This window comes from Notolepis coatsorum (genome assembly GCF_963971535.1).
Source record: "Notolepis coatsorum genome assembly, chromosome: 5".
Taxonomy (NCBI): Eukaryota; Metazoa; Chordata; class Actinopteri; order Aulopiformes; family Paralepididae; genus Notolepis; species Notolepis coatsorum.
This window is the reverse complement of record NC_140169.1, coordinates 147,023,076-147,035,392: the sequence shown is the minus strand read 5'-3', so window position 1 is coordinate 147,035,392 and position 12,317 is coordinate 147,023,076. Positions and strand designations below refer to the sequence as shown.

The 12,317-nt window shown below is 43.1% G+C and overlaps 1 protein-coding gene across 1 annotated transcript in view; it reads left to right on the top strand.

Moving 5' to 3' along the window:
• Positions 1–4,028: 4,028 nt before the first annotated feature.
• Positions 4,029–12,317, top strand: part of LOC311227988 (alpha-N-acetylgalactosaminidase-like) — a 42,686-nt gene continuing 34,397 nt past the window's right edge. Inside the window, exons 1-2 of the mRNA XM_084313873.1 lie at positions 4,029–4,159; positions 10,022–10,178. Of these exons, the coding sequence (XP_084169999.1) occupies positions 10,024–10,178 (155 nt within the window). The 5' untranslated portion in view covers positions 4,029–4,159; positions 10,022–10,023. The remainder of the gene's footprint in view (positions 4,160–10,021; positions 10,179–12,317) is intronic.

Genomic DNA, 12,317 nt, shown 5'->3' with positions numbered 1-12,317 from the left:
AGGGTCCCCCATTTTCAATTCATCAGGACATATATGACATACATGACATACAGATAGTCAGTACTACTACATCTATACATTTATGACATACCAGATTTGCAAATACAGTACTGTTTGTGATACAGAAGGAGTCAAGAAAAGGGAGTATATACATTTGACGTAGAAACTGTACATTGGAGGAGGTTGGGTGGGGGGGGTTGGGTACATTGGGATATTGACAACCATACTGGGTAATTTACATTGGAGGTGGTTGGGGGGGGGGGGGGGGCACACTGTATAAACAAGTAAAACTGTACATTGAGGGGGGGGGGGGAGGAGACACTGTACAAACAAGCAAAATTGTACATTGGACTATTGACAAAACCATACTAGGTAAATGACTGTACATTCAGTAGGTTTTCAGTAGGTTTTCTGATCTGCACGGTTTCAGCCAGCTAATCACCCAACCCACAAGGGTATGCGATTCGACACAAACCACCATTGACCTCATTTTGACCACTGACAAGTCAATGATCTCCAGTAAAGGGGTGATAGCATGCGGGTTAAGTGATCATTATATGATTTTCTGTACCCGCAAAAAGCTAAAACAGAAGGCCGGCTGTCACAAAACAGTCACATCTAGAGACCTCAAAACTTACTCTAGAGAGGCCTTTAACCTAGAACTGGGGAGCTTGGACTGGTCAGATGAACTCAGTGGTACACAGGTTGAAGAAACATGGCTTGGATTCAAAACCAAATTCACAGCAATACTCAACAACATGGCACCGATAAGAACCACCAGGGTTAAAAATCGCGCTGAGGCATGGATGCACACTGAAATACTGGCCGCTATGAAAACCAGAGACAAAAAATGCTCTGAACTTCATAAAAGTCAGACAAAGCTTTCCAAAAGCTCAAACAGTGAACTCCAAGCCCACGTGGTTGAACTAAAAATCCAAAGAAACAGACTAAGAAATGACGTAAACACCATGATCAGAACCGCAAAAAGAAATTTCATCAACGACAAAACTGAGGAAAACAAAAACAAACCCCGCGAACTTTGGAAATTACTCAATAATCAACTAGGCTGCAGTAAAAAACTTAAAACCAGATTCTCAAACATAAACATAAAGACGGACAACACGCTCATCACAGACAAGCTGGATGTAGCCAATTACTTAAACATCTTCTTCACAAACATAGCCACAACACTGGTAAACAAACTACCCTCCCACTCAGGGCATTATGGGGTAGAACACATAGTAGCATACTACAAAAACCTAGGGGTCCACAAAGACGACTTCAAACTTGAAATGGTAACAACCGATGAGGTACTCAAAAAATGTAGCGCCCTCCAACCTAACAAGGCCACTGGCCATGACAACATCCCCTCCAAATTCCTCAGAGACGCAGCAGCCGCCATCACCCCAGTCATCACACACATAATAAACCTCTCTATAAAACAGGGGCACGTCCCCAAGGACTTCAAAATTGCGAGAGTGACCCCTCTACACAAAAAGGGCAGCAAATTAGACCCAGGCAACTACCGCCCTGTTTCTATTCTTACCTCCATCTCGAAAGTCATGGAGAAAATAGTCTATGAACAGGTCGAAAAGTACTTGGCGGAAAAAAATCTAATCTACGAATTCCAATCTGGCTTCAGAACGTCCCACTCCACTGACACATGCCTCCTCTATTTGAACGACCACATCAAACAAGAGGTGGACGCGGGCAAATACTGCGGCATGGTCATGCTGGACCTACAAAAGGCCTTCGACACTGTCAATCACTCCATTCTAATGGACAAGCTAAAAGCAATTGGTTTTGATAGCTTATCAGTGAGCTGGATGCAATCCTACCTGGAGGGGAGAGAACAGATGGTAGAGGTAAACGGTACTCTATCCCCCCCCCTCACAGTGAGCTGTGGTGTTCCACAAGGAAGCATACTAGGACCGCTACTCTTCCTAATTTATGCAAATGACATGTCGTCAGCCTGTGACTGCAACTTGTTCCTGTTTGCGGACGACTCAGCCCTGCTGGTCTCTGACAAGAACAAATTGCAGGTTGAAAAAACCCTCAGCACGGAACTAGGCAAAATCTGCATATGGCTCGCTGATAACAAACTATCATTACACATGGGCAAAACAGAGTCCATTCTCTTCGGTTCAAATAACAAACTCAGCAAGACCGACGGATTCTCAGTTACAGTGGGTGACAATATTGTCACAAGGAAAGACGAAATTACCTACCTGGGTTCCATCCTAGAGGCAAATCTTTCCTGTGACAAAATGGCATCCAATGTAATAAAAAAAGTCAACCAACGAACTAGATTCTTGTACCGGATCTCCTCTCTGGTAAACAAGAATACCCTGAAGACTCTGGCAGGAGCACTCATTCAAGGGTACTATGACTATGCGTGCACCTCATGGTACCAAAGCACCTCAAAGGCGCTTAAAACAAAATTACAAACATCACAAAACAAACTGGTCAGACTACTACTTGACCTGAACCCCAGAACCCACCTCACCCCTGCCCACTTTGCCAACCTAGGATGGCTTAGAGTAGACGACAGAGTACAGCAACTTGCAATGGGCCTGGTCTACAAGATACACTATACGACCGGGGTGCCCATGTACATGTCAAAATACTTCCCAAAGGTCAGTGAATACCACAACCACTACACCAAAGGAAGCTCAACAAATCATGTTAAACCCAGATTCGGCTCAAACAAGGGACTAAACACGTTTCGCAATTATGCCACAACAATGTGGAACGCCCTACCCAAAGCTGTAAAGGAATGTGAATCCCTGCCCACATTCAAAACCGCTCTTAAAGAGCACCTACGGGAGGCTGCAATTCGAAACTGGCCACCGTAAATGCCCAAAACCCCCACCACCTCCTAATAGACAGTCTCCTCACCACCGCATGTATATATTCCCTCCCCGCCGTATGTATATTTCCCTCCCACCCCCTCCTAATGTACAGTCCCCTCCCCATCATATGTATATACTCTGTCAGGATCTAGGGGTAACAGTACTGTATATTTGAATACCGTTATGTCACAAATGTATCAGTACTAAATACCTATATGTCCCTATGCCATAAATGTCATGTATGTTGTGTATGTCATAAATGTCTATATGAATTGAAAATGGGGGACCCTGATGGAAACAAGACAAACGTCTTTCTCAGGTCTGCATCCCCTTAACAATTGTATGTATTGAGCCGTACTGTATTGTACCCATTCAGCAATCTGTTAAATAAAGTTTTCATTCATTCATTCATTCACACACCTCCTTGTGGGGACATTTTGACATTGTTATACTTCTGAGGACCCTCGCTGAAACTGGCACAGCACAATGGGGTCACAGTGGGGTCACAGTGTGAGGTCATCCTTGTGTTTTTTTGTGAGGACCATGCAGCCAAAAGGTCCCCACAACCCTAAAATGTCTTCACAAGAAAGGTGGGCTGTTAAGGGTTGGTTCTCACAAGTATAGAAAAACCAACACACACACACACACAGACACTAACTTACTATCCAGCCAATAGCCCAGTCATAAAAAAACAAAACAGTAAATGGTGCATTTATTTTGTTCCTCACATTCACACACAGACGGCTCCATGCAAGGAACCAACCTGCTCATCGGGAGCAATTAGCTCAAGGACACTTTAACACGCTACCCGGGAGGGGCGAGAATCAAACCTGGAACCGCCGTACTGTATTGTACCCATTCTGCAATCTGTTAAATAAAGTTTTCATTCATTCATTCATTCATTCATTCATTCATTCATTCATTCATTCATTCATTCATTCATGCTGTTCGAGGCGGAAATGGGCAAAGACACAGGCGTCACGCGATTGGGCGCACATGTCACATGACCAGAAACGTCAGTGGCCAATCAGATCGCACCAGAAACGTCAGTGGCCAATCAGATCGCAGAACGCGGAACTGGAAATACGTTGGTAAAAAACTAGACGCCCCCCCGGTCAGCTGACAGGAGAGTCATGTGATGATCGCTTCCCAAACGACTGGCTGTAAAACTTGCAGCTTTGGATCCGATTAAAAAGCAATTCATTACTTATTTTAAAAGGCTGTGTCGAGCAGAGAGAAGAAGGTATAAAGCAGCTGGAAGGAGTCTCAGTCCCTCCACCCAACCTGCAGAGACTCCAGTGTTATTAGTAAGTAAACAATACCCGAGTTGAATGAGTAACGTTCATTAGTAACTTTTAAGTGTCCTGTTTCGTTTCCGTGCATTGTGTTGTGTAACCTAACGTTATAGTATGTATGTGTCGGTGTGTCAGTATTATTATTATTAGTGATCATATGCTGCAAACGTGTGTACAGTTTCTTCCCCTTCGAGTGTACTGTATTTTTTTGTGATCTCTCTCTCTTGAACAGTGCTGTGTATGTTTGTGTGTGTATGTCATACATGTCTTGATGAAACGGTACTGTCTATCTGTATGTTGTGTATGTCATTATGAATTGAAAATGGGGGACCCTGATGTAAACAAGACGAAAGTCTTTCTCTGGTCTGCATCCCCTTATTGATTGATTGATTGAAACAATTGTGTGTATTGAGCCGTACTGTACTGTATCCATTATGCAATCTGTTAATAAAGTTTTCAATCAATCAATCAATCAATCAAATGTACACTTTTAGCTACATACATTGTTACTCTCGAGTAATTCCTGGATGTCTTGAATGGTGCTGGTAGTGTCACTGCGTCCTTCATTAAACTGAATAAAAACCCTGGCATATGTATTGGCACCACTAGCACAACTTATCCTACCTAGCGTCAATGTTGACGTGTCTGACCACTAATGGTGTCTGACTCTTATAAAACCACCTAAACATGCACGGACTACAATGTATTACATACAGTATATCAGGCCAATTGTGTACAGTACCTGATTGATTGAAAACTTTAATGAACAGATTGCAGAATGGGTACAATACAGTACGGCTCAATACATACAATTGTTAAGGGGATGCAGACCAGAGAAAGACGTTTGTCTTGTTTCCATCAGGGTCCCCCATTTTCATTTCATATAGACATTTATGACATACACAACATGCATGACATTTATGGCATAGGGACATATAGGTATTTAGCACTGATACATTTGTGACATAAACGGTATTCAAATATACAGTACTGTTACCCCTAGATCCTGACAGAGTATATACATATGATGGGGAGGGGACTGTACATTAGGAGGGGGTGGGTGGGTGGGAAAGAAATATACATACGGCGGGGAGGGAATATATACATGCGGTGGGGAGGAGACTGTCTATTAGGAGGTGGTGGGGGTTTTGGGCATTTACGGTGGCCAGTTTCGAATTGCAGCCTCCCGTAGGTGCTCTTTAAGAGCGGTTTTGAATGTGGGCAGGGATTCACATTCCTTTACAGCTTTGGGTAGGGCGTTCCACATTGTTGTGGCATAATTGCGAAACGTGTTTAGTCCCTTGTTTGAGCCGAATCTGGGTTTAACATGATTTGTTGAGCTTCCTCTGGTGTAGTGGTATTCACTGACCTTTGGGAAGTATTTTGACATGTACATGGGCACCCCGGTCGTATAGTGTATCTTGTAGACCAGGCCCATTGCAAGTTGCTGTACTCTGTCGTCTACTCTAAGCCATCCTAGGTTGTCAAAGTGGGCAGGGGTGAGCTGGGTTCTGGGGTTCAGGTCAAGTAGTAGTCTGACGGTGACCAGTTTGTTTTGTGATGTTTGTAATTTTGTTTTAAGCGCCTTTGAGGTGCTTTGGTACCATGAGGTGCACGCATAGTCATAGTACCCTTGAATGAGTGCTCCTGCCAGAGTCTTCAGGGTATTCTTGTTTACCAGAGAATAGATCCGGTACAGGAATCTAGTTCGTTGGTTGACTTTTTTTATTACATTGGATGCCATTTTGTCACAGGAAAGATTTGCCTCTAGGATGGAACCCAGGTAGGTAATTTCGTCTTTCCTTGTGACAATATTGTCACCCACTGTAACTGAGAAGCCGCCGGTCTTGCTGAGTTTGTTATTTGAACCGAAGAGAATGGACTCTGTTTTGCCCATGTGTAATGATAGTTTGTTATCAGCGAGCCATATGCAGATTTTGCCTAGTTCCGAGCTGAGGGTTTTTTCAACCTGCAACTTGTTCTTGTCAGAGACCAGCAGGGCTGAGTCGTCCGCAAACAGGAACAAGTTGCAGTCACAGGCTGACGACATGTCATTTGCATAAATTAGGAAGAGTAGCGGTCCTAGTATGCTTCCTTGTGGAACACCACAGCTCACTGTGAGGGGGGAGGGATAGAGTACCGTTTACCTCTACATGACATTGTAGTGCCGAGAGATGGGAGTCGGAGAAGGTGGCTCGAGGCAGAGCGAATAGTATTTATTGAGTACACCTACACGATACAGTATGTTACTGGAAAGCTAGAATGACAGGAACTGCCACCGCTTAAATAAGAATGTTCGATGTTCTAAAATGTGCTACTATGACATCACAAACGTTCCAGAATGTTCGGGCAGAACTAATGTTCTAGAATGTTCCTAACAATAGTTCTGTGGGTGAATTATGTACCATTACAATCACTACAACATACAGATATACAGTACTGTTACATTTGTGACATACAAGATATGCACATATACAGTAATGTTAAACAGATCCTAACAGTAACAGTAAAACCTTGTACTGTTTACTTTTACTCTTAACTCATAGTAGGCCAGGGCTATTCAACTAAATTGTTCAGGGGGCCACATTGTCAGAAACCCAAGGGGCCAGGGGCCGGACTGCCACGGCGCCTCCCCGTGCTATGAATATATGTACACTTGACACAACACGCAACCACATTTTCACAACTTTTATTTAACTACATTGCAAAAGTAGTATACCATCATAGGGATGCTCGATATTGGCTTTTTTACCGATACCGATATTCCGATATTGTCCAACTCTTAATTTCCGATACCGATATCAACCGATACCGATATATGCAGGGTTTCCCACCCCAAAAAACGGAATAATTTCAGGTAACTAATAATTTCACTGGATATATATATAACAAATATTGTTATTGTTTTTTGTTTTTTTTTAAACCGATACCGATATTTTCAGATATCACATTTTACTGCCGATATCGGCCGATAATATCGGCCGGCCGATAATATCGGACATCATTGTGTCAAACATTATAATAATAATAACTTTATTTGTATAGCACCTTTCATACAGGGGGTTGCAGTTCAAAGTGCTTTACATCAGTAAGAAATAAGACATCAAATCAGTGTAAAACAAGCAGCAAGAGAAAGACATAAAGTGGGATAAAATAATGCAGATATATTAATCAAATCATATCAGAACCTCACGTTCCAATAGGCTTCTTGAATTTCTGTAATCTGTTACAAAACATGATAAAGGTCAGAGTATGCACCCAGCGGATAGTGGGGCGTAGAGATGGAAGTAAAAATAAGTAAAATAATCGCAAGGTTCAAATGAGCAGACATAAAATCACAGTTTTTCACATTAGGATCTAACATCCCAACAGGCCACCTTGTTTATGGTTTGATTGAGTTTTAGTAGAATAGAAAATACATGAATGATTACATGAGCACATAAAGTGCAGACATACTATAAAATCACAGTTTTTTTTTTACAGTGCAATAAAATAGTTCTGGATTACTGTTTTAACGGTTCAAAGTCGTCTTTTTTTTTACTTTGACCAGTCAGCTGGTTCTTTTAGCGTTTATCGCTTTTTTCTGGTCAAGCATGACCGACAGAAACAGGTTGAATGGGGGTATAGATCGGGGGAAGACACTCTGAGAAAATACGGCTAGTCCGGGAGTCGAACTCGCTACCCCAGATCCGTGACGCGCACGGTTGTCCCCGACGCCGAAATAGCGTTCGAGGTACGCGGTGAGCTACTGGAGCTCCCCCTCAAAGTCGTCTTTACCTTCTGTTTGGTATCCACATTAAAGGGTATCCGGTATGACACATTTACAATGTGGCCGCATTTCCATAAATGTGGTCCCTGATCATCACTCCACCAGCGCAATCTGAGCATGTGCCATGGCTAACCTCCTTAAAACATACCCTGTGTGCTGCCCTGGTGCCTAAATCAAACACACCCCGTGACCCCACCCTTTCGGTCACTTCAGTTGTACCTCTGTGTAACTGAGACTCATATAGTTTGGATGTAGTTTAACTACTTAAAGTAAGTTTCCCCAACACTGTTTATTTTCTATGAGCTCTGTTTAACCAGTGTGTGGGTCTCTGGGTCTGTGGGACCCTCTGTTTAACCAGTGTGTGGGTCTCTGGGTCTGTGGGACCCTCTGTTTAACCAGTGTGTGGGTCTCTGGGTCTGTGGGCCTCTGTTTAACCAGTGTGTGGGTCTCTGGGTCTCTGGGCCCCTCTGTTTAACCAGTGTGTGGGTCTCTGGGTCTGTGGGACCCTCTGTTTAACCAGCGTGTGGGTCTCTGGGTCTGTGGGACCCTCTGTTTAACCAGTGTGTGGGTCTGTGGGACCCTCTGTTTAACCAGTGTGTGGGTCTCTGGGTCTGTGGGACCCTCTGTTTAACCAGTGTGTGGGTCTCTGGGTCTCTGGGCCCCTCTGTTTAACCAGTGTGTGGGTCTCTGGGTCTGTGGGCCTCTGTTTAACCAGTGTGTGGGTCTCTGGGTCTGTGGGCCTCTGTTTAACCAGTGTGTGGGTCTCTGGGTCTGTGGGCCTCTGTTTAACCAGTGTGTGGGTCTCTGGGTCTGTGGGACCCTCTGTTTAACCAGTGTGTGGGTCTCTGGGTCTGTGGGCCTCTGTTTAACCAGTGTGTGGGTCTCTGGGTCTGTGGGCCTCTTGTTTAACCAGTGTGTGGGTCTCTGGGTCTGTGGGACCCTCTGTTTAACCAGTGTGTGGGTCTCTGGGTCTGTGGGACCCTCTGTTTAACCAGTGTGTGGGTCTCTGGGTCTGTGGGACCCTCTGTTTAACCAGTGTGTGGGTCTCTGGGTCTGTGGGCCCCGTTTTTCACTGTTGACTAAAAGAGAAATTAATTATACAATGAATAGCTTTTTTCAACCTGAGACTCATTGGCCTTGGCCCATTTTATGCGAAGGACATATACAAGAACACATTTTCATTGAGTCGACACCGTGCACCCCCCCCCCCCCCCACGTCGTGGTGTCTAGGTCCCAAGTGTGTAAATTGTAGGTGAAGGAAGACAAGTAGGCTAAACATGGTACAAAAAAGTTAACCGTGTACCTTCACTGTCTGCCTCCACCTTGTTTCATTTATATTTTTCAAGATAAACATGATTCATTTCATTCATGTCTTGATTTATAATGGTTTATTATTATTCAAGTAATTTTTTTACGGACATCACATTTTATCACAAAAAAAGACGAATAGCACTTGATAAATGTGATCTAGCAGAGGTAAATTGCAATATGAACCATATTATGCTGTCTAGATTGCTTGTGATTGAGGTAAAGTTAACATCTGTTAGGTATAAACTGTTATGACTTCATTGTTTTTAAAGTCCCGATAATGTTGCGTCTCCACCAGATCTGAGAACATTGGTTGAGTAACAAAAAAAATGAGGGTTAATAGTTGTGAGATCTCTGATCTTTGCCTGGGCTGTCAGGTGACAAACTGACATTGTGACTGTCATGTGTCTGTCTTAAGATAAGATAAGATATTCCTTTATTGATCCCCTTGGGGGAAATATGTGTGTCATAGCAGCATGGGGGGGGGGGGGGGGGGGGGTACAGGTATGGGCAGGGTAATAGTAGAAAGAAAATTAAACGGTAATCATTTAAAAAAAACATTTAGTTGTTTACATGTAGCAGGCATGTATCCCCTCCCTACTTCCCATTTCCCCACGTGGAATGCACCTGGTTGGATGAATGACATGCTGGTGCTCCAGTGCGACCTCTAGTGGCTGAATGTTATAGAGCACCTTTTTAAGATGGCATTCAGATTCATATTATGTTATTGTCGCAGCAGTCGCATGTTTAATGAACACGTCCTGCCCCCCCCCCCCCCCTGTCCCCCCCCCCTGCAGAGATGTACCTGGCTGTGTGTGTGTGTGTGCTGCTGCTCTCTGCGGCCGCCGTGGCTCTGGACAACGGGGTGATGAGGACCCCTCCCATGGGCTGGTTGGCATGGGAACGCTTCCGCTGCGACATCGACTGCGAGCACGATCCCAAGAATTGCATCAGGCAAGGCATCAAAGATGTGAATGCTGTATCTACTGTATACTGTATATACTGTTGCCTATACTAGGGCTTGTTGGTATCACCTCAAATTCATATCACAGTCTTTTATCATATTTACCTCCAATGATCAAATTAAATGATACAAGTAATTATATTATTATTATATACTGTATTATAAGTTTGGGGGAAAGAGGGCTTGAGTATTCAAATGACTTCCTAAAACTGCTCTCACATTCATTCAGTGACTGCAACAAATCACCTCATTCACCAACATTGTCGTAAGTTTCCTCTTACGAAAACCTTGTTGGAAGTTCGTAAGAGAACCTACGATAGTTAGTTACCCCCGGATTCATCAACACATGGAGAGGTTATTTTAACCTCTTAACAGGCACCCAGAAAAGTGGATTTTTTTTAACTTGAACTTGAGGACTGCATACTTTTTTTTGCAAAAGCTTATCTTTATACTGTATGCTTATAGCACATGCATAAGCCTGGTCTCTTTTGAAAGATAACATTCTGAAGTTACTAATGCAAAAAAGGAAAATCACTTTGAGTGGCAATGAAATAGAGTAACATAGGTCTGAACTTGAGTTGAAATTGAACTTCTGTAGCAGTTGCAAAAAAAAAAAAAAAAAAGGTATAAGCTGGAAAACACAGTGGATCCATAGCCTGAAGGCTTATGTAGTACAGATCCAAATTTGATAAAAATCCATCAGAAATGGCTCTTTGAGAGAGATCCTGGTAAACCGTGCAAAAATAAAAAAAGCTCTCAAATCCATTTCTTCATCCATAGCCGTTCATTCTGAAGTGTGATTCCTTTTCGTTTTCACTCGTCAACTTTCACCTACTTCCTGTATTTGCACCCCCCACATGTGGGATATCGTTGGAAAGGTACACTCATTGGCTACAACACTGACCAATAATTGCGGATGATTGGCAGTTTTGGAGCGTCGGGAGTCCGGGGTGGTCATTTGACGCTCGCCTGACATATCGTCATGTAACTCGAGAGCCGTTGTTGTTCGAACGGCAACAAATAGATCTTTCGAACAGTAATTTATATGTTCGGCGAAATATGCAGCCCGAGCCGACACTCGCAAAGTGCTGTGACTTTCGTGCTACCCATCAACGCTGCAAATCAGGATCAGTTCTGTCAGGTTTTTGCGCCTCCTGGTGGCATATAACAAAACGGCAATCAACCTTGCTAATGACTTCAATGACTGCATCCGTATAGTCGTTAAATAATTTTTTTTTTAAATCGATTAGTTCATGGGAATATCGTTTTGTAATTATAAAATATATTTTACCTTGTGTTTACCGGCACCTACACTGTGTATTGTATTTAGAGGGGACCCTATTAACTGTTACACCGCTGAATGACGTGCTGGGTGCAGCTCGCTCGCTAGCCAGGTAGCATAACAGTCTGTTAACAGCTGGAGAACGGGAAAGAAAGATGAAGAAAGAGAGACTGGACTTTACTGTCCGTTCTATCTTATTATTTTTAGCCTATTTTAAACTGAATCAAACCGCACTTTTTTACTCTATCTAATCTATTCTATTTTATTATTTGTATTGTTGCCTAACCTTGCTACCTCTCTATCGCTTTGTATTTACATTTTAAATGTTTATGCTCGCTTATGCTTGTATTTTTTTTTACTGTTGTGAAGCACTTTGAACTGCAACCTCTGTATGAAAAGTGCTATACAAATAAAGTTATTATTATACATGACATACGGACGGTGTGTGTACGGATAGTTGTTGTTACAAGATGGAGCCTAACTCCTTGTTGAACAGAGAGAAATAATTTAGCCCTAGACCATGGGTGAGCAACATTTTTGACAGTAGAAGACATTTTTACACATACAAAAAAAAATGCCCACCTTGGGACCTGTAACTTATGAAAACCTTGGCCCGCTTGTGAATTTAACGATGAAAAAGATCCAGGCTGCATTTATCAAAATCACAAATATTTAATTCAGGCAGCACAAATCTGATTCCCAGTGATAATCTGTTCACCTCTCTTCCCCTCCCCCTCCTCCACTCCCCAGTGATAATCTGTTCACCTCTCTTTCCCCCCCCCTCCTCCACTCCCCAGTGATAATCTGTTCACCTCTCTTTCCCCCCCCCCTCCACTCCCCAGTGATT